At 40.0% G+C, this 23,716-nt stretch overlaps 1 protein-coding gene across 1 annotated transcript in view; it reads right to left on the bottom strand.

Moving 5' to 3' along the window:
* Positions 1-12,144: 12,144 nt before the first annotated feature.
* SCAI (suppressor of cancer cell invasion) overlaps positions 12,145-23,716 on the bottom strand; it is a 190,555-nt gene continuing 178,983 nt past the window's right edge. Inside the window, exon 18 of the mRNA XM_023217161.1 lies at positions 12,145-12,993. Within this exon, the coding sequence (XP_023072929.1) occupies positions 12,847-12,993 (147 nt within the window). The 3' untranslated portion in view covers positions 12,145-12,846. The remainder of the gene's footprint in view (positions 12,994-23,716) is intronic.

The following is a 23,716-nucleotide window of genomic DNA, read 5'->3' as shown; positions in this document are numbered from 1 at the left end:
ACTGCGCGAGGCAGTTGGTCCAACGCGCGCATGCGCCCGTGCGCGGCCTTGGCGGCTGCTGTTTTAACCTCCGGGCGGCGGTTGGGCCGGAACGGCTGGAGTGCGCGAGTGCCTAGCCGAGCGCTCCCTCAGCCCAGTTCGCCACGTCAGCGAGCGGCCAGAGCCGCAGATGATGACTGAGTTTCCGAGGCCTCTCTTGGTCTTTTTCTGTTTTAACAGGGGCTGTGCAGAGCGTGGTAAGTGGGAGGGGCTTCGTGTCAAAAGTGAAAAGAACTGTAATCCCAGCACTTTGGGAGGCCGAGACGGGTGGATCACGAGGTCAGGAGTTCGAGACCATCCTGGCTAACACGGTGAAACCCCATCTCTACTAAAAATACAAAAAACTAGCCGGGCGAGGTGGCGGGCGCCTGTAGTCCCAGCTACTCAGGAGGCTGAGGCAGGAGAATGGCGTAAACCCGGGAGGCGGAGCTTGCAGTGAGCTGAGATCTGGCCACTGCACTCCAGCCTGGGCGACAGAGCGAGACTCCGTCTCAAAAAAAAAAAAAAAAAAAAAAAAGATTGTCCCCTTATTATTTAATCACAGAGAACATAATGATATATATATATGTGTGTGTGTGTGTATATATATATATAATGTGGCTAAAAAAAAAAAAGAAAAGAACCAGTCCGTGCCACAGGCACCGCTGCGCTGTGCTGGCTACAAACCCGGCTGGGGCTGCGCTGCTTGGCTAGACGCCCCCCGTGCCGCCCGGTCCCGCCGCACCCTAGGCAGCTGCCTTGCCACTGTGTGACCCGGGAAGTCTGCGCCTCCATCTTCACTCAGAAGGCAGTAGCTCCAGAAACTAGTCCTTACACCTTGAGACCAGTTTTTAAAGTTTGGCGCCTGTCACCTCCTGTAGATGATGCGTTTTATATCGCAACCGAGTACATAACGTCCAGCAGAATCACGTTCTTATTATGTAATGCACTTAAAAACGCTAGTGGCAGCTCACTATATTGGATTAGCTTCACCATCCGCTGCTGGGCCGTCTCCTTTCTCCTTAGGAAGAAAGTTCAAAGCATCGAAAGTGCCCGGCGCGCGCTCCTGTGGTCCCAGCTACTCGGAAGACCGAGGTGGGAGGATATCTGAGTCCGGGGCTTGGAGACCAGCCTGGGCACCGCGGCAAGACTCCGTCTCTTTGAGTAAATAGCAATCATACAGGCAGTAGGAAAAGAAAAAAAACAGGAAAAACTGTCTTGTTCTAAGTCACAGTCCAGGCCGGGCGCGGTGGTTCATGCCTGTAATCCCAGCACTTTGGGAGGCCGAGGCCGGTGGTTCACCCGAGGTCAGGAGTTCAGACCAGCCTAACAAGGCGAAACCCCGTCTCTACTAAAATTACAAAATTAACCGGGCTTGGTGGCCCATGCCTTGAATCCCAATTACATGAGAGGCGGAGGCAGGAGAATCGCTTGAACCTGGGAGGTGGAGGTTGCAGTGAGCAAAGATTGCGCCATTGCACTCCAGCTTGGGCAACAAGAGCGAAACTCTGTCTCAAACAAAAAGTCACGGTCCATATCAGTAACCTAAGTCAGGTCCCTGAACTCATCAGTGCCAAGCCAGCCATTCCACTTTAAGGAACTCTGGTTCCATCCTCAGACTTAACACCAGCCCAAGAGTAAGCAGATTCCACCTAATTCTTCAACAGTCCCTTCCTTCGCGTGTTCCAGGAGCTGGGCACGGGAAAACCCAAACCAGGATTCAGACATTTACAAACTAAGAAGCATCAACCCCAAAATAGTTCAAAGCCTCTGAGATATGTGAATGAAGCAAACTCTAACAGTTCAGCTGTCATACCGAAAAAGTACCAAAAACTTTAAGCAAATAATGTTTATTTTTATATTGATGATACACTTTATATGTGGATTCAAGATACAAAATTCATGTACAGGAGTTCACACCTGATGAATGTAGACACATTCCTAGAGAACATTTATCAATGTGAAAATTTCTTTAATACACTGACAACAAAAAAATATTCTCTAATCTCGTTATTCAATAAACATCAAAACGTTTCAGTTTTCATCCTCTAGTATTGAAGTGCCCTCAAGGTGGTAGGCACTGTATCGCAGGAGAAAACATTGGAAAGCCTACTGAATCCGCTCTGCAGAATCACAGTGTTTACTCTGAAATTCATTTAGTGAAGTAGTGAAAGGGTATCTTTTATGACAAATCACATCTCATACAAGAGTCAAAAGTGATGAACTCAAGAAAATAAAATGTTTCAACTTCTCAATTTCTAAAATCTATGGAGTATTAACCATAACAAAGAAGAAAAAGGCTGTTGGAAAGGAAGAAAACAAAAAACATCCTGTTTAAAGAGAACGTATGGCTTAAGCAATTTAGAACACAACTGACAAGACTTTTATAATACCACAAATGTTCAAGTCAAATGACAGTGACAGTATAATTGTCCCCTTAGTCATTGGTAGTAAATAGCCCCTTCAAAATTTATTCTACTGTTAACACATATAAAAACTAATGAATCCAAACAGTTTTGCTAACAGGGCTGAGTCGATGGATTTTTTTTTTTCCTAAGTATTAACTCACAATATCCAAATATTAATACAAATGGACAACAAGATTGTTTCAAAGATTACAGTGATTTGTGAATAGCTAAACAGGCAACCAAATAGCTTCATTATTTGCACAACAGATTAGCAGCACTTGGATAAGAATTGTTACATGAAAAATATTGTGCTTCAGTCTCTTGAGGAGAGCTAATAAATATAACTCTATAATCCCTATAGTGTTACAATTCTATAACATTTCAGTTACAGACAAGCACAATTTTTAAGTATTTCACACCACTAGAAAATCGAGTAATTATATCCTCCAAATGTAATTACTGCTATGATTTAAACAAGTGCATTTCTGCCTAAATCAGAATGTAGACAATAAGTTCACCATTATTTTCAAGGGAAAAAGACCAAACATAACTTATTTTAACTCCTATTTGATTATCTTAACCTTTAGTGATGATTTGAATTTAAAAAAGGGAAACTCAACCTTACAATGGAAACTGCTCAGAGGAAATAATAAAGTGGCCTGAAATTACAATAATTCTTAGCACAAAGTAAAAAGTGATTTATAACTGCTTCATCTGATTCAATGATTAATGAAACCACTGTTTATACTGGTGCTACACAACGAAGATAACCTATATGGATAAGTTATTTTACTTGTAAACTCTGCTATGAAAATGTTAGGACTTTGTATCTGCCTTTCCTATTATGTAAGACATCTCTACCTCAACTGGAAGAATCCTCCAAAATAAAGGTTTCTCTGATTATTGAACAGCAAGGTTTATTAAAAACAAGCAGCAAAAAAACAAAAAACAAAAAAACAGTAGGAGAACTAGCCATATGGTCTATGTGGCAAAAGGAATGCATTCAGATAACTATAAAAAGCCACACAAATCAAGTTCTAAATTATTGTACTGAACCATTAGAAGGTCTTTTTAATGATATAATCAATGAGTTAACAAAAACCATTTTTCAGGAAACAGTAATACAAATTCCTTTTTTGTTTTTTGAAATGGAATCTCGCTCCGTCACCCAGGCTGGAGGGCAATGGCACGATCTCGGCTCACTGCAAAGTCCGCCTCGCAGGTTCAAGCAATTCTCCTGCCTCAGCCTCCCAAGTAGCTGGGATTACAGGCACACACCACCACGCCTGCCTAATTTTTTTTTTTTAAGTAGAGACAGGGTTTCACTGTGTTGCCCAGGCTGGTCTCCAACTCCTGAGTAATAAAAATTCTTATTGTGCTAAAACACTTTAAGCAAATTTTTCCTGCAGATTTTTAATATACCACAATACATAGTTTTAATTTAGGAAAAAAGCAATTAATAGCATGCAAAGAAGGGTGGGAATAATATTTTTTAAAATACAGTGGTTATCCCTCTATGGTTTGGAAGTATTTACTTTTGGGATTATCATATATGATCATTTCAAATTTTATACTTATTCATACTGATTTTATGTTTGAGAAAATGTATGGTTCAAACTGTAACGTTTACAAATTTCAACTTTCAATCCTGGCAAAGTGGACATTCACAATAGCTTCAGAAAAGAAAAGAAAATCAGTGATATAACAAACATTTAAGTATCATTTACTGCAGACCTGTAAGAAGGCTAGCCATAATTCCCTATTTCATTCTGAAAGTGATATAACTCAGCCTATTAGCTTTCATTCCATAAGCCTAGGAGAAAAGCATAAAACCTAAAATTACCTATGTCTTAATAAACAATATTACACCTAAGATGATTGTCTAAGTAGATAGACTGGAATTGTCCACCAAAATAGGAAACTGATCCCCAATTTATAGTCTATGACGAAATTTAGGCTTAAATAAGTGAGTTTGTAGTTTTAATATAATGGACTTCAAACTATTAAAAAAAAAAAGAGTCTACTGTCCAAGTATGTTTAAAAATCACACTGATTAGTCTAATAACTATTAAAAAAATAATTTTTTTTAGGCTGGGCACAGTGGCTCACACCTGTAATCCGAGCCCTTTGGGAGGCCGAGGAGGGTGGATCACTTGAGGTCAGGAGTTCGAGACGAACCTGGTCAACATGGTGAAACCCCATCTCTACTAAAAATATACAATTAGCTGGTCGTGGTGGCACACGCCTGTAATCCCAGCTACTTGGGAGGCTGAGGCAGGAGAATCTCTTGAACCCGGGAGGCGGAGGTTTCAGTGAACTGAGATCGCACCATTGCATTCCAGCCTGGGCAACAAGGGCGAAACTCCATCTCAAAAATAAAAATATTATTAATTTTTAAAACTGTAAAAGAAATTAACAAAAATATTTTAAAATTAAGAATGGTTCTTCAATCAGTGATTAAATAACAATGTCATGTAAAATTGGAATTCTTCTCAAAAGTCAGTATTACACTAAACTAATAAGTGTAAAATACCAATTTTAGTTTAAAAAAATTTTCATATTTACAGAATTCCAAAGGAAATATTTCTATGGCACCAACAAATTAGTTATACTTAATACAGTTACCTCTACCCAATTAAAGGCAGATCACCCTACATCATCCTGACACCCTTCCCATCAATAGGTGATTGATTCCATTCACACATCAATTATTTTTCCTTAAACACAAGGCATGCTTAAGTCTTAATCAAAACTCAATGAAGTTGGAACATAGTATAGTATTAGGCTTTGAAAATCTAGTTTGAGGAAGATGAATCGCTTTTTTTCTTTTTTCTTTTTTTAAAGTAAAATGGTCCCATTATCCAGGAAAGACTGAGAGGTACAGCAAAAATAGGTGTAAAGTATCAATGTATAAGAGCGCAGGAGACTAGAGGGGAAGAGCTGGGTTTTCTAAGCAAGTTTTACCTTATTCAACCTCAAAGTTATTGGCTTTACAATGGCTGGGGTTAAAGGTCACATTTACTATGTCAAGTCTTTTCTACTGTACTTTTCGTTACCACTACTGTCCTCAAATTAATGTCCACAAGGAGCCTGAGTCAGTTCCATGAATTTTAAATGGTATATATCTGCTCTACTACTCTCCAGTGCAAAAACAATTATTTGGTTTTTCAAGCAACAGAGCATCGGATCCTATGGATGTTTTCACTGATTTTTCAGAAATAATAAATTTCCAAATTTTAATATTTATTCAAGAAAAAGGCTGTTATAATTATTTCTAAATACCGTAATTGAAAAGTGTTAGGAATAGTTGGCTGTTTTATTTAAAATACAATGAATCAGCAAATGTAACATTTTTTGGGTGGTAAAACTGACTCCTGAGATAATTTCTCTATTTTAAGATAATTTAATATTGGATCAGAGAGATTTAATCTTCCAAAGAATATTGGTGTAAAAAGTTGCTTTGCAGTTACATTTTATCATGCAAAAATAACCTCTACTTAATTTCTGCAGTGAATGTATTTAAGTGTATATTAAACATCTCCTACACTCTTTCATGCAAATAAATATGTCAACTGAAGTAACCAAACATTGATACTTGGCAACATTCTATAGGTTCACAAATTGGCACTGCACATATTTACTATCCTCTTATCCTCCCCAACCCTATCATCCTTGGGAGAGGTTTGAAGGCCCAGATTTTTATAGCACACCATGCATCTAATATTAAAAACTCTACTTCATGTGTGAATATATCATCAACTTGCAGAACACAAGTGGTCTCATAGAGACACAGCAATACAAGTGGAGGCATTTTATTCAGTGGAAGCATTTTCTCAGATGAGCCTATTCACCTTTGATATGCAAGTCCAATAAGAAAAAATCTGTAGCTAGAAATGCCAAGACAGGACTAAATTAATCATAGCTGCTGCAAATATACAAATTAACAACCTCCTGTTCCTCATTAAATCCTACCTTACTTAAGTTAGGCCGTCCCTTAGCTAATGCCCCCTTTTCTGCCTCACAGAGACACATAAAACGAGGCACACTGATGAAAAAAAATTGTTCCAAAATCAAAATTCAGTATGAGGCATAAAAATGACAACTGGGAATATATTTCCCCTATTTAATGGACATTTTCCTATGTTTTAAAATGTGATCAAAGCAATTTGTTTTCCACAGCCTATTAAGCCCCACTATAATTTACTCAGTAATAATACTTAAATATGGATCAAGAAAATAAAGGACTACTACAGCTTCAGAATCTGCTGATGTCTCAGTTTCACATACTTAGGTTTTTCAGGTTTATATCACTAATTTATCATCAGTTTAAATAAAAATTTGCAGGTGATTTTAAAGCTAAGAATATCCAGCTTTCTGTTAAAATCTTCATATCCTAATTTCAACTCCAAATTAGCCCATTTTATCCAAACACAAGCCCCTCAAAATAGAGACTTATGAATGAGATACAGCCACAACCTAATTACAGCAGCATGAACAATGCCACTAGGATGTCCTCACAGAACTTAAATAAATTCAGCCCACAATGGGTATGGGTACATAATATACACATACTGTATCATTGCATACCAATATATTTACAAATATGTACACATATATACAAAAAGTATACACAGAGATTGCATGTGGCATCACAAAAATATACATATGCCATTACAAATAAAATAAGAATTTCAAATAAATAAGGTCAACAAAAGAGCCCTCAAGGTAAATATCCTCTTATGCTTTCCAAACACACACAGGAACATACACACTCAAAATATCACCAGGAGACTCATAGCATTCATATTCGTATCAAATCTTTTACTCACTCAGGGTGGGGAGGTGGTTTTGAATCACTGGCAATGGCCAAGTTAGCAGACCTTGGTACCTGACTATATTTCCAGTCCAGAATGTTTTCTGTATATCAAGCTGATTACAAGTCTCCAGAAATTAGATTTTTCAACTGGGTCCAAACTGCTTCTCAGAGACAGAAAGTTACTAAATCACACATGTCAGAGGAGATTAAACCTGGAGGAGAGTGCTACAGAAAGCTCCTTAATACCTAATACATAAATCTGATTTGTCGCTTTTCCCATTATCCTGACTAAATTCAGTACAATTACCACCTAATCTGTTTCAGGGAATTCTACTGCACAAAGGAAATAAAGGGCAGTAGCCAGAATTTGGAAGGGAGGGAACCACCCGGATCCTCTATCAGGAAAACACCAGCCACAATTGGATTGCACTTTGCTTCTGAAATCCTAAAACATTTCAATTTGGTAAAAATAAAGAGGGTACAATAAATTCTGTGCTTTGAGAGGTTTAAGAGCACCACTTTCTAGGAGAAACACACACATGCATATGAAGAATACATCCTGGCTAGAATAAAAGATAAAATGTCAGACTTGTGGATTTTTATAATAAAAATTTGATACTGTTCTGTGCCAAAATACAAATCCCTAACTATTCTTTCTTGTTCATTATAGAAAGCAGTCTGAGCTACTGAGAAGACTGGACTGAGATGAGGAGATCTGAGTTTTAGTTCTAGCTCTATCACTAGACCATCACTATGGGTCTCAGCTTTCTCTTCTGTAAAATAGAGAAGATAGTTGTTTTACCAACTTCAGAAATATACAGATAAAGAGAAAATGTCACTGTGCTTCATTTTGTTTTGTGTATAACTGACTTCTTGCAGTCTTAGGCTTTCTATGTTGTTTACAATGATACTTAAGAGAGATGAGAGACTGTATCAGAATCTCCAGGGAGAGTTTGTGCAATTTGAAAACAAAGGAGTGATTTTTCCCTTTGCTTTGCTCTGTTCTTAGTTCCTATATTTAAATTTTTATGAATGATAAAATTAAATACATTAGGGCTTACATTTTTTATATTTATAAAGGGCAGGTGGTATGCATTTTTAAAAAATGAAATTCTTTGCCACTATCAGCTCAAGCCCATTGGGCAACTGTCCTTTTACATAATTCTCCCTTGATTAAAGAACTACAGAAGCTGGGTGAGGTACAAGGAGGGTTTATTAAACTGTATGTTTAGGCTGGGCGTGGTGGCTCATGCCTGTAATCCCAGCACTTTGGGAGGCCGAGGCTGGCGGATCACCTGAAGTCAGGAGTTCGAGACCAGCCTGACCAGCATGGTAGAACTCCATCTCAAAATACAAAATTAGCTGGGTGTGGTGGCGCATGCCTGTAATGCCAGCTACTGGGGAGGCTGAGGCAGGAGAATCACTTGAAACCGGGAGGCAGAGGTTGCAGTGAGCCGAGATCCCACCACCACACTCCAGCCTGAGTAACAAGAGCGAAACTCCATCTCAAAGACAAAAAACAAAAAAAACTGTATATTTAAAACTTTCATGATAAAAAGTAAAGACAGTATTCATTGCAAATGTGACCTTCCTAATGAAGCCTACCCTGATCATCACTTTTTCTTTTTTTTCCGGAGATGAGGTCTTGCTTTGTCATCCAGGCTGGAGTGCAGTGGTACAATCACAGCTCATTGCAGCCACAAACTCCTGGGTTCAAGTGACCCTCCTACCTCGGCCTCTCAGGTAGCTGGGACTAATAGGTGCATGTTACTATGCCCTGCCTTTTTTTTTTTTTTTTGAGGCAGTCTTGCTCTGTCGCCGGACTGGAGTGCAGTGGCCGGATCTCAGCTCACTTGCAAGCTCCGCCTCCCGGGTTTACGCCATTCTCCTGCCTCAGCCTCCCGAGTAGCTGAGACTACAGGCGCCCGCCACCTCGCCCAGCTAGTTTTTGTATTTTTAGTAGAGACGGGGTTTCACCGTGTTAGCCAGGATGGTCTCGATCACCTGACCTCGTGATCCGCCCGTCTCAGCCTCCCAAAGTGCTGGGATTACAGGCTTGAGCCACCGCGCCCGGCCTACTATGCCCTGCTTGATCACTCTTTTAAACATTGTCCTTAAGAAAACAAACAAAAGATTAACCTTACCATAATCTACACTTTTGCATCCTACTTAACATTTTCTAACATAAATTACTTATGTTTATTGCCTTACTCCTCCTACTAGAATGTAAGCTTCATGAACACGAGGATTTTTAAGTCTCCTTTGTTTGCTTCCCCAATGCCCAGAAGAAAATCTGGAGTATAGTTGTTGTTTAATACGCATTTTTCTGAAGGCATCAATGAAACAATAACATTTTCCAGCACAGTTTTCCTCTCTTTGAAGATTCAAGATCACTTCAGTCCACTTTAGGTTTTTAACTACCTGTAAGGAATTACACTACTAGCTTAAGGGGCAATGTCATGAGGGTCAATGTTGTGATTTCTAAGACCCTCATTTTTAGACAAACATGTTTCTAATCATAAAAGCTCTAATTTCCTCAGGAGAGTCTCCGTCTGCACTAGTTTCTAAAACAGCTAAGTGGGACCCAGATTTTCTTGAACAAAATCTAGGTAAATGTGACCTACAAAAGAAAATGTTGTGTACACTACAAACAGGGTAAATAGTTCTCTTGGTGGGTGGAGTGGGGAAATCAATATTTTTGGAACCAAGAGTCCAAATTACAGAATCAGAGTTAGAAAGAACCTAGGCCGGCCAGGCGCGGTGGCTCACGCCTGTAATCCCAGCACTTCGGGAGGCTGAGGTGGGCAGATCACGAGGTCAGGAGATCAAGACCATCCTGGCTAACACAGTGAAACCCCATCTCTACTAAAAATACAAAAAAAATTAGCTGGGCGTGGTGGCGGGCACCTGTAGTCCCAGCTACTCGGGAGGCTGAGGCAGGAGAATGGCGTGAACCTGGGTGGCGGAGCTTGCAGTGAGCCGAGATTGCACCACTGCACTCCAGCCTGGGCGACAGAACGAGACTCCATCTCAAAAAAAAAAAAAAAAAAAGAAAGAACCTGGGCCAACCTCTTCATTTTACAGATGAGAGTGCTAACAAGCAGAGACATGAAGACACTTGTCAAAGGGCATAATACTAGTTACCAGGAAAGCCAGGACTAGAACTTAGGTCTCCTAGTTCTCAGACCAGTGTTCTTTATGCTTAACAGGGAAGGATAAAGCTCAGAACAGTAAATACTATTTTAAACATTAGAGGACAGGAAACTCTGTGTTGGTAGGAGCATAACTGGCACAGGACTTAAGGGGAATTGAAACAAGAGGTCAGAAAACTGAAAATAGTCTATTGCTGTAGGTCAATGAACACTGTTACTAAAGGAAAGCTATGAAGTTTATTAAGTTACTGAAAAAAAAGGAAAGCATACTGAAAAAAAAGGAAAGCAGTCTTTACCTGAAAATGAAAACCCACTAGCAAAGGAAATCTCTTTCCAGGGTAACTTTTCCCAAGCTTTCTGAAATACTGTTTGAAAGAACAAAAATATTTTTAAAAAAGTAAACAGGCCAGGTACAGTGACTCACACCTGTAATCCTAGCATTTTGGGAGGCTGAAGCAGGAGGATCACTTGAGCCCAGGAGTTTGAGGCCAGCCTGCTCAACAAAGTGAGAACACATCTCTACAAAAAATTAAAAAATAAAGAAAATTAGCCAAGCACAGTGGCGCATGCCTGTCGTCCCAGCTACTTGGGAAGCTGAGGTGGGAGGATTGCCTGAGTCCAGGAATTTGAGGCTGCAGTGAGCCATGAACATACCACTGCACCCCAGCCTGGGCAACAGAGCAAGACCCTGTCTCTTAAAAAAAAACAAAAGTAAACAGAATACTCACCCAAGTCTCCAAACCCCAAAACAGTAACTTCGGACTTCAGGTTTGAAAAATCAGCAAATCAGAGCAGGAATGAGAATAACTTAGACCCAAATTAGTCTCTATGCCAGAAATGAAAACCAAGTTAAAAATAATGGCCAGGTGTGGTCGCTCACGCCTGTAATCCCAGCACTTTGGGAGGCTAAGGTGGGCAGATCACAAGGTCAGGAGTTAAAGACTAGCCTGACCGACATGGTGAAACCCCATCTCTACTAAAAATACAAAAATTAGCCAGGCATGGTGTCGGGCACCTGTAATCCCAGCTACTCGGGAGGCTAAGGCAGGAAAATCGCTTGAACCTGGGAGGCAGAGGTTGCAGTGAGCCGAGATAGCGCCACTGCACTCCAACCTGGGCAACAAGAGCGAGACTGTCTCAAAAAAAAAAAAAAAAAAAAAAAAAAATAGAGTAAAATTTACCTAGGGCCATGGGAAAGAGATATCACAAGCAATCACCTCACTTCCCCTGGGACTGCCAGATGTGATCCTGTACAGAAAATTAGGTATCAGGCCTTTTCATTCATAGATTTCTGAAACTGAATGCTGGGTAATCAAAAAGGAGGGGAGAACTTCATAGTAAGTGACTGTGAAATTATAAAGGGAATGACAGGGAAGGAAAATACAAAAAAGAAAAATCTTTATAATATACACTGAGTCCTATTTAAGATAATAAAACTTTTGTGCATGAATATAAAATACTAAATACAGGAAATGTTAACAAATCTTATTTCCAAATTGTCAATGCAAAACCAACTTACATTTTAGGTTTCATAACACCCAGTTACCCCTTACCAAAATTTAAAACATCTCTGACTTTGAAGTCTTATACATTTCAATGAGGCAAAAAATTAAAACTTTATGCCACAGACATAAATCCAGTCTTTAAATGTGATCTCATAAACCAAGAGTTTAAATAGTGGAGACATTGTATCATGAAACCAATGACATGGTTTTTTGACTGAAATATTTCAAAGTTGTTTCCTTTTTCATTTCCAGCATTCACAGACTACAAAGAAAATATGCAAATAAATCTTATAACACAATACTCATACATTCCAAGTAATATTTATCATCTCAAGTCCTCAATTAAGATCTAGCTTTCAGATGCAATTCAATCTAATTTCTGATATTATGACAGTATTGAAAGAAATTAAATGATTTCAAAAACTGGCTTGATCATGTTTCAAAGAATCAAACATTTTTCTACCAGCTAAGTTGGAATGAGAAAAAATATATTATGGAGGGACTCTGTTCCTGATTTTCAGTAGTCCACGGTGGCTAGCTTCATCATTACGAACGATTACATATTTCCAAATCCAGACATTTAACTTAGGTCCTAGTATAAGAGTTGGATTTACCTCATTATACAAAAATAAATCATTTTTTCTTCTCAGGGTGAGAATAGTGACTATTTGAGTGTAGGATTAGAAGTTGGAGGTAAATATCCATCCCTCAAAATCAAAAAATAAAAATTCCAAGATTAAGATTTTAAAAGACCTGAAAGGTTGCATTTTAAAACAGTTGCCCTAAAAGTGTGAACATTTTTTTTTCTCAGTTTGTTTTTAAAATGGTGGCCCTAAATTAAAAAATAAAAACTAAGTAACACCACTATGTGTCTTATCACATTAGAAAACTGCACCATTTAAAATTTGTGGAAAATGAAAACTTGTTTCGACAAGAGGGTTTTTGTTTTAATAGTCATCAATGGTATTCTCAAAGAACACGTTTCGAACATCCAGAATGGATGCTAATTCCAAAATGTGCTTCTGGAGATGAGGATTCTCCACTGTTTCATCCCTTGGCAGTTGTGGATATGATTCTGGATAATTTCGTGTTTCCTGGTAGACAAAGAAGAGAAAAGTCAAGTTTTGCGGTCTAATGAAAGAAAATTTTAAACATTGATACAGTGTCAAGGAGTAATATAATATGTATTTTCTCTTTTATATTGGAATGAATCTTATTAATATATTTGTTGAATATTGAATTGCTGATATTTAACCATTTTGACCTCTAAAAATAACAATTTCAGATGGTTCAACATAATATATTCATTTAGTGAGTTATTCCACAAATGTTTACTGAGGCCTGTTGTTGCCAGACACTATGCTCTGTATAATGTGGAAACCATATAATTCATGCTACTGGGGGGAAAATCCTAACACATACAGAATTTCAACAAGTATACGTTAAATAAAAAGATATTGCTTTGGAAATTAAAATGAGGCCGGGGCGGCTGGGTGTGTTGGCTCATGCCTGTAATCCCAGCACTTTGGGAGGCCAAAGCGGGAAGATCACGAGGTCAGGAGTTCGAGACCAGCCTGGCCAACATGCTGAAAACTCATCTCTACTAAAATACAAAAATTAGCCAGGCATGGTGGTGGGCACCTATAATCTCAGCTACTCAGGAAGCTGAGGCAGGAGAATTGCTTGAACCTGGGAGGCAGAGGTTGCAGTGAGCTGAGATCACGCCATTACACTCCAGCCCAGGCTTTTTGCCATGTTAGCCAGGCTGGTCTCGAACTCCTGACCTCCTGTGATCTGCCTGCCTCAGCCTCTCAAAGTGTTGGGATTACAGGCGTGAGCCACAGCGCCCAGCCTAGAAATTCTTCTTCAGTGGGTAAGTTCTATAAACTATAATCCTGCCATACATTTAAAATTTCCTGAAGAAGTTGCTACTTTTCTATACATCTCATGCAACAGTTCATATATGCAAACGTTAACTTCTCTCTCTCTGCCTGTAGGACTCACTTATTACACATTACAAAAATAAATTTTTTTAGATAAAATCTCACTGTGTTGCCCAGGCTGGCTTACTGCAGCCTTGCAGTGAGCTCCAGCAATCGTCCCACCTCAGCCTCCCAAGAAGCTGGCACTACAGGTGTGCACAACCATGCCCAGCTAATTTTTTTATTTTTTGTAGAGATAGGGTCTTGCCATGTTGGCCATGCTGGTCTCGAACTCCTAAGCTCAACCAATCTGTGCGCCGTGAAGCCCAGGTGGCTTCAAGGAAGAAATAATACAGATCTAAACAAACTCTTTAAGAAATAGAAGAGAATGAAGAACATATCAACTCAATTTATGAGGTTAACACTATCCTGATAACAAAACCACATGAAGACATTATGATAAAATAAAAAAAAAATTCATAAAACAGATATAAAAATCCATAATGAAATATTAGCAAACTGAACCCAGCAATGCAAAAAGGACAATATATGACCACAAAATGGGTTTAATAGCTATGCAAGGTTGGTTTAACTTTTTTTTTTTTTTTTGAGATGGAGTTTCACTCTTGTTGCCCAGGCTGGAGTGCAATGGCACAATCTTGGCTCACCACAGCTTCCACCTCCTGCGTTCAAGTGATTCTCCTGCCTCAGCCTCCCAAGTAGCTGGGATTACAGGCCTGCACCACCACGCCTGGCTAATTTTTGAATTTTTAGTAGAGACGGAGTTTCTCCATGTTGGTCAGGCTGGTCTCAAACTCCCAACCTCAGGTGATGTGCCCACCTCAACGTCCCAAATTGCTGGGATTACAGGCATGAGCCACTGTGCCTGGCCGATTTAACATTAAAAGATCAATTAATGTTATTCACTCCATTAACAGAATATATTAGATCAGTAGATGCAGAAACAAGTTTTTGGCAATCATCCATACCCATTCCTGATATAAACTCTTAGTAAATTAGGAATGGAAGGGAGCTCAGTCAATCTGAGAAAGGGTATCTATGAATAACCAACAATTTACATAATAATTTATGGTAAAAGACTAAACACCTTTACCCTAAAATCAGAAAGAAGGCAAGAATGTCCATTTTCACTACTTTTATTCAACATTTTACTAGAAGACCTAGCCCTGATATAAAGCATTAATAACAATAAAAGCCATCTAGATTGGAAAAAAACAAGTAAAGCTGTTTTTTAAGGATGGATGACATGATCCTGTATATAGAAAATATTAAGGAACATATAAAAAAGCTAAAAGAACTAACAAGTAAATTTAGCAAGACTGCAGAACACAAGGTCAACTGTCTTTTATTTTTATTTATTTATTTTTTTTGAGAAAGGATTTCTCATTCTTTCGCCCAGGCTGGAGAGCAGTGGCACAATCATGGTTCAGGGTAGCCTTGACTTCCCGGGCTCAAGTGATCCTGTTACTTCAGCCTCCCAGGCAGCTGGGGCTATGGGCATATGCCACCACACCCGAGTAATTTTTTGTAGAGACGGGGTTTCACCATGTTGCCTAGCTGGTCTCCAACTCCTGGGATCAAGTGATCTCCCTGACTTAGCTTCCCAAAGTGCTGGCATTAAAGGAGTGAGCCAGCGTACGCAGTCACAAGGCCGATGTTTTACAAGTGCATTTCTATGTATTAGCAACAAGCAACTGAAAAATGAAATAAAAATAATTCTTTTTTTTTTTTTTGAGATGGAGTTTCACTCTGTCGCCCGGGCTGGAGTGCAGTGGTGCAATCTCGGCTCACTACGACCTCCGCCTCCCAGGTTCAAGCGATTATCTTGCCTCAGCCTCCCGAGTAGCTGGGACTACAGGCATAAGCCACCATGTCTGGCTCATTTTTTTTTTTTTTTTTTTTTTGGATTTTTAGTACAGATGAAGTTTCACCATGTTGGCCAGGCTGGTCTCCAACTCCTGACCTTGTGATCTGCCCGCCTCTGCCTCCCAAAGTGCTGGGATTTCAGGTGTGAGGTACCACGCCTGGCCAAATAATTTTTTTTTTTTTTTTTAAGATGGAGTCTCACTCTGGTTGCCCAGGCTGGAGTGCAATGGCACGATCTCGGCTCACTGCAACCTCCGCCTCCTGGGATCGAGCGATTCTGCCTGCCTTAGCCTACCAAGTAGCTGGGATTACAAGCGCCCACCACCACACCTGGCTAACTTTTGTATTTTTAGTAGAGATGGGGTTTTGCCATGTTGGCCAGGCTGGTCTTTAACTCCTGACCTCAGGTGACCTCCCACCTCGGCCTCCCAAAGTGCTGGGATTACAGGTATAAGCCACCACTCCCAGCCAAACAATTCAATATTTAAAGCGTACTGGAACATAAAATGCTTTGGAATTATAAGACACATGCAAGACCTGTGTGATAAAAACTACAAAATCCCGGTGAAAGAAACTAAAGATATAAGTAAATGAGGATATATACCATTATTATTGACTGGAAGATTCAACACTATTAAAATAGTAATTCCCCACAGTTGAATTATATATAGATTTTTAATACAATTCTAAGCAAAATGTGACATGGATGCTAAAATTCATATAGAAGTACAAAGGACCTAAAACAACCAAAACACTTAAAACTCTTTTGGGGAAGAGGACTCTCCCTCTCAGATTTTAAGACTCTTTTAAAGCTACAATAGTAAAGACAATAGTGTATTTGATACAAATTCTGTAGATTAATGGAAGATAATTTAGAGTTCAGAAATATCCCTATACATATATGCTTAATTGATTTTCAACAAAGTTACCACAAAGTTTCAACAAAGTTACATTGAATTACTTTATTCAATGGGAAAAGAAAAATCTTTTCAACATATGGTACTAGAACAACTGCACATGCATATTAAAGAACTTTAACCTTTATCTCACACTGTAAACAAAAATTAACTCAAAATAAACCATAGACCTACATGTGAAAGCTAAAACTATAGAATTCCTAGGAAGAAAACATAGGAGAAGGCCAGGCGTGGTGGCTCACACCTGTAATCCCAGCACTTTGGGAGGCCAAGGCAGAGGGATCACTTGAGGTCAGGAATTCGAGATCAGCCTGGCCAACATGGTGAAAACCCCTTTCTACTAAAAATAACAAAAAAATGAGCTGGGTGTGGTGGTGGGCGTCTGTAATCCCAGCTACTCTGGAGGCTGAGGAAGGAGAATCACTTGAATACAGGAGGCGGAGGTTGCAGTGAGCCGAGATTGTGCCATTGCACTCCAGCCTGAGTGACAGATTGAGACTCAGTCTCAAAAAAAAAAGAACAAACAAAAAAAGAAAATCTCTGTAACTTTAGGTAAGGATTTCTGGGATAATATACAAAAACACAAATCAGAAAAGAAAAAACTCAGATTTTTCATTGTAGCTTCAATTTGCATTCAACTAAACTTTTAATTTTGATGAAATTTTATTATTTTTAAAAATTTTGATGAAATTTTAAACACCACTACATATCCATCAGAATGGTCAGATTTAAAAGTCTGACAACAATGTTGGCAAGAATGAAAAGCAACCTTCAAAGCTACTGGTGGGAATATAACTATGGTACAACCACTTTGAGAAAAGGTCTAGCAGTTTCTAAACTAAACACATACCCATAATGACCAAAAAAATTCAAAACAAATGTCTGTGCAAAGACTTGTACAAGCTGGCTGGGCAAGGTGGCTCACGCCTGTAATCCCAGCACTTTGGGAGGCCGAGGTGGGCAGATCACGAGGTCAGAAGATCGAAACCATCCTGGCTAACACAGTGAAACCCTGTCTCTACTAAAAATACAAAAAAAATTAGCTGGGCATGGTGGCGGGTGCCTGTGGTCGCAGCTACTCGGGAGGCTGAGGCAGGAAAATGGCGTGAACCCGGGAGGCGGAGCTTGCAGTGAGCCGAGATTGCACCACTGCACTCCAGCCTGGGCGACAGAGCGAGACTGTCTCAAAACAAAACAAAACAAAACAAAACTTGTACAATCCTTATTATTTATAATAAAAAGCAGTTTTATTTCTATTAGCTAACTATTTATTTATTTAAGACAGGGACTCCCTCTGTCGCCCATGCTGGAATGCAGTGGTGTGATCATAATTCACTGTAACTGAATTCCTGGGGCTCAAGTGATCCTCCAGCCTTGGCCTCCTGAAGTATTCAGATTACAGGCATGAGCCACCATGCTCTGGCCTGTAATAGCCAACACTGTAAAACTGCCATGTGTTCACAGGGGGAGAATGCCTAAACTGTGGTATGTTCAGACAATGGAATACTAACCAGTAACAAAAAGGAATGATCTATCGATATCTGAAACAAGAGGGATGAATCTCAAGAACAATGCACATGCTTAGTCACAGAAGGTTTACACAAGACTCTATACTGTGTGATTCAAGTTCACGAACAGGTGCAAGTAATCTTGAGTGAAAACAATCAAAAGGTGACAGCCTCTGGGGTAATGGGTACTGGACTGAATAAAAAGGAGTACAGAAGTAACAATTTGGAATGATGCTATCTTGTATAAATTGATAAAGGTTTAGGTTACACAGGTATATTTCCCTCAAAACTCACTTAATGGTATACCTTAATTTTGTGCATTTCACTGTGTGTAAACTTTACAGAAAAAAGAAATAGGTGAGTTACAGTGGCTCATGCCTATTACCCCACTTTGGGAGGCCAAGGTGGGAGGACTGCTTGAGGCCAGAAGTTTGAGACCATCCTAGGCAATGCAGCAAAAGCCGTCTCCACAAAAAAATTTAAAAATTAGCTGGGCGTGGTGGTGCACAGTACTCAAGTGGTCCCAGCTACTCAGGAGGCTAGAAGCAGGAGGACTGCTTCAGCCCAGGAGCCTGAGGCTGCAGTAAGCTACAACTGCATCACTGTACTCCAAACTGCATGACAGAGAGACTCTGTTTCAAATTAAAAAAAAAAATTGTAGTTGGGCAGTGACAATGTGCCTATAGTTCCAGCTATGTGTGATGCTGAGGCGGGAGGACAGCTTGAATCCAGAAGTTCAAGATCAGCCTAGGAAACATGGGAAGATCTCATCTCATTAAAAAAAAGAAAAAAAGTAAACATATCATATATATGCATGATGAAGTGTTTGTGGGTGATGTCCACAATCTACTTCAAAATGCATTAAAAAATAAGATGGGGCTGGGCGTGGTGGTTCATCCCTGTAATCCCAGAACTTTGGGAGGTTGAGGCGGTTGGATCACGTGAGGCCAGGAGTTCAAGACCAGCCTGGCCAATATGGTGAAACTTCATCTCTACTAAAAATACAAAAATTAGCTGGGCATGGTGGCATGCACCTGTAATCCCAGCTACTCAGGAGGCTGAGGCAGAATTGCTTGAACCTGGGAGGCAGAGGTTGCAGTGAGCAGAGATCATGTCATTGTACTCCCAGGCAACAGGGTAAGACTCTGTCTCCAAAAAAAAAAAAAACTCTGATGAATGGTAAGACAAATCCATAAATGGAAAAATACGTCAGAATTCAAATATAGCTGACTCCTGAACAATGCAGGGGTTAGGGATGCTGAGCCCCCTCCCTAACAGAGTTAAAAATCCATGTATAACTTTCAACTCCCTGAAATTTAACTACTTATAGCTTACCACTAATTGGAAACCTTATAGATAACATAAACAGTCAATTAACAAATACTTTGTATGTTATATGTATTATATACTGTTTCTTCTTTTTTTTTTCTTTTCCTTTTTTTTTTTTTTTTTTTGTTTTGAGACAGAGTCTTGCTCTGTCACCTAGGCTGGAGTGCAGTTGCGCGATCTTGGCTCACTGCAACCTCCACCTCCCAGGTTCAAGCGATTCTCATGTCTCAGCCTCCAGAGTAGCTGGGATTACAGGCGTGCACCACCACACCTGGCTAGTTTTTGTATTTTTAGTAGAGATGGGGTTTCACCATGTTGGCCACGCTGGTCTTGAACTTCTGACCTCAGGTGATGTACCCACCTCGGCCTCCCATAGTGCTGGGATTACAGGCATGAACCACCACACCCAGCCTATACACTGTATTATTACAATACAACAGTTAGCTAGAGAAAAGAATTTTTTTCCCCCGAGACGGAGTTTTGCTTTTGTTACCCAGGCCGGAGTACAATGGCGCAATCTTGGCTCACTGCAACCTCTGCCTCCCAGGTTCAAGCAATTCTCCTGCCTCAGCCTCCCAAGCAGCTGGGATTACAGGCACTTGCCACCATGCTTGGCTAGTTTTTGTATTTTTAGTAGAGACGGGGTTTCACCATATTGACCAGGCTGGTCTTGAACTCCTGACCTTGTGATCTGCCCACCTCAATCTCCCAAAGTGCTGGGATTACAGGTGTGAGCCACTGCACCAGGCTGAGAAAAGAAAATGTTATCAAGAAAATTGGCCAGGGCTGGGCATGGTGGCTCACACCTGTAATCCTAGCACTTTGGGAGGCTGAGGCAGGAGGATCACTTGAGATCAGGAGTTCGAGATCAGCCTGGCCAACATGGTGAAACCCCGCCTCTACTAAAAATACAAAAATTAGCCAGGAGTGGTGAAACATGCCTGTAATCCCAGCTATTTGGGATGCTGAGGCAGAATAATCTCTTGAACCCCAGAGGTGCAGGCTGCAGTGAGCCGAGATTACGCCACTGCGCTCCAGCCTGGGCAACAGAGCGAGACTCTGTCTCAAAAAAAAAAGAAAATCATAAGAAAGAGAAATATATTTACTATTCATTAAATGGATTACCATAAAGGCCTTCATCCTCATTGCCTTCACATTGAGTAGGCTGTAGAGGAGGAGGTGGGGTTGGTCTTGCTGTCTCAGGGGTGGAAAGAGAGGAGAGGTGGAGATGGAAGGGGAGGCAGAAGAGACAGGCAACTGGGTGTAATTTTATGCAAATATGTCATAATTTGTGTCTGACATTTTTGCTTTTTCATTTCTCTAAAGTGTTTCTATATGGCACCAATCCTTCCACTATTTGCTTTCATTTCAGTGTCCGTTATCATAGAAGCATCCATGTCATAGAAGTCAAAAGCCCAATCCTGAATAACCTAAACCCTTCTCCTGGGTTGTCTAACATCCATTTGTTTTCTGCCACTGCTTCTTCTATGTCTCCTTCCTGGCACTGGTTCAGAAACATTCATGTCCACCCCACGTCATCTTCGGTTAATTCTTCTGGTGCGGTGTCTATTAGCTCTTGAACTTCTCCAAGATCTGTATCTCAAAACCCTTCACTCCCCACCCTTTTTGCCACATCCACAATCTCTTTCATGATTTCCTTGATTGTCACAAATCCCCTGAAGTCATGCAAACATCAGGACACAGTTTTCTCCAGCAGTAATTGTTTCAGGCTTGATGGTTTTCAAGGCTTTTTCTATACTAATGATGGCATTTCCAATGGTGGAATCCTTTTAGGCTTTCAAGATGTTCTCTCCATTAGGGTTTCTCTTCTGTAGTTTTGAAAACACATAGAGTACTCTGTGCAATGAACCTTTAAGGTCCTTATGACCCCCTGATCTAGAGGCTGACATTGTGTTTGGGGGCAAGTAGGCCACTTTGACACCTTCAGTATAGAATTAATGGGGTTCTGGATAGCCAGGGCATTGTCGAATATCAAAAAAACTTTAAAAGGTAGTCCCTTACTGGCAAGGTACTTCCTGATTTCAGGGACACAGCATCAACAAAATCAATCTGGAAAAAAAGTTCCTGTTGTCCAGACCTTCTTGTTGTACTGGCAGCTGGTGTTTATCTTTTCTATCGAGGTGCATTAGCAGCTTTATAGATAAGGACCGTCCTGATCATAAACCCAAGTGCATTTGCACAAAATAACAGAGTTGTCTATCCCTTCCTGTTTAAATCCTGGTGTTCACTTCTTTTCCTTACTAAAAAACGTCCTCTGTGGCAGTTTTTTTTTTTTTTTTCTTCAGAACAGCTATTTTCTTCTGCACTAAAAACCTGTTCAGGCAGGTATCCTTTCTCCTCAGTGGCACCCCCAGGTGCCACTTATCTGCTGCCTCTTGGTTGGCAGAAGCTGCTTCTTGTGTTATCTTAACATTTTTAAAGACAAAGCTCTTTCAAAAATTATCAAATCATTTTTTGCCAGAATTTCCCTCTCCAGCTTTGGATCTTTCACTTTCCTTTTGCTTTGTTATATGAGTTTGCTTTTTCTCAAATCATAATATATAAGTATGTCTTTTGTTTTGGTGGCGGGGGGGGGATGGAATCTTGCTGTGTCGCCCAAGCTAGAGTACAGTGGTGTGATCTCAGCTCACTGCAACCTCTGCCTTCTAGGTTCAAGCAATTCTCCTGTCTCAGCCTCCTGAGTAGCTGGGACTATATACAGGCTCATGCCACGATGCCCAGCTAATTTTTGTATTTTTAGTAGAGATGGGGGTTTCATCATATTGGTCAGGCTGGTCTTGAATTCTTGACCTCAGGTTATCCACCCACCTCGGCCTTCCAAAGTGCTGGGATTACAGGCATGAGCCGCCGTGCCCGGCCTGTAAGTATGTCTTATAGCAACCTTACACCTACATAAATGCTATTTTCATTATGAGATAAAAAGGTATTTCACGCCGGGCACGGTGGCTCAAGCCTGTAATCCCAGCACTTTGGGAGGCCGAGACGGGCGGATCACGAGGTCAGGAGATCAAGACCATCCTGACTAACACTGTGAAACCCCATCTCTACTAAAAAATACAAAAAACTAGCCGGGCGAGGTGGCAGGTGCCTGTAGTCCCAGCTACTCAGGAGGCTGAGCCAGGAGAATGGCGTGAAACCGGGAGGTGGAGCTTGCAGTGAGCTGAAATCCGGCCACTGCACTCCAGCCTGGGTGAGAGAGACTCTGTCTCAGTAAAAAAAAAAAAAAAAAAAAAAAGGTATTTCACAAAAAGTGCAAGGTTTTCATGCCTGCTGACGTAGCTACAGTGATGGCATCACAAATTTTCTTTTTTTACAACACTCTTTACTGGATTAATTTATCTTGAAATGGCAGGCAACCACAATGGCAAACCTTGATCTACGGTACGTATCAAGCTATTCAACTTTTTCTTGTAATGTCATGACTTTTCTTCGCTTCTTGGGAGCACTTGAAACATCACTTCACATGAGTCCCATGGTGTTATGTAAGGTTTACTACAGTACTGGACTAAACACAATAAAAAATATGTGAGAACCGGTAGAGATCATTTTTTATTACAATACACAATTTACTGGAGAGACAGACTGCTCATGGAGATGACAGGCATTCTAAGCAGTACTTGCAACACTTGAGCTCACTGCCAGAGCAACAGGATGTGGCTACAAAATTATTACAGTAGTACAGTAGGCACTACAGTGATTTTATGCAGTTATGATTTAATATTGCATCATCATTACTTTTGTTTATACTTCTCTGGACTGTGAATGGTACCATATATGGTATGTAAGTGTATGCACAAATTTTAATCATTCATAACAGATTTGTATACATCTGATAGTAGTAAATGATAGACTAGTGTCTACATATATTTTATATATTCATGACATACCTTTTTCTTAATTTTTTCACTATTTCTTTTTTGTAGGATTTTATTTATTTTCTCACTGGCACTGATCTACTGCACTTAAACATTTCCATCAGACTCAGAAAATAATTTTATTTCAGGAGAAAGAAAATATTTTACTTAGCTTTTGTTTATACTATTTCATTATTAAGAGTATTTTTTTCTTTTTTTAAGAGATAAGATCTTGCTATGTTGCCCAGGCTGATCTCCAATTCCTAGCTTCAAGCAATCCTCCTGCCTCAGCCTCCTGAGTAGCTGGGACTATAGGTATATGCCACTTCTCCCAGTTTGACTTTTTTTTTTTTTTACTATAATGTAATGTGTTTTTATT

Source organism: Piliocolobus tephrosceles, chromosome 14 (genome assembly GCF_002776525.5).
Source record: "Piliocolobus tephrosceles isolate RC106 chromosome 14, ASM277652v3, whole genome shotgun sequence".
In the NCBI taxonomy this organism is placed as follows: domain Eukaryota; kingdom Metazoa; phylum Chordata; class Mammalia; order Primates; family Cercopithecidae; genus Piliocolobus; species Piliocolobus tephrosceles.
The sequence above is the reverse complement of the archived record's forward strand: the minus strand, read 5'-3'. Positions and strand labels throughout refer to the sequence as shown.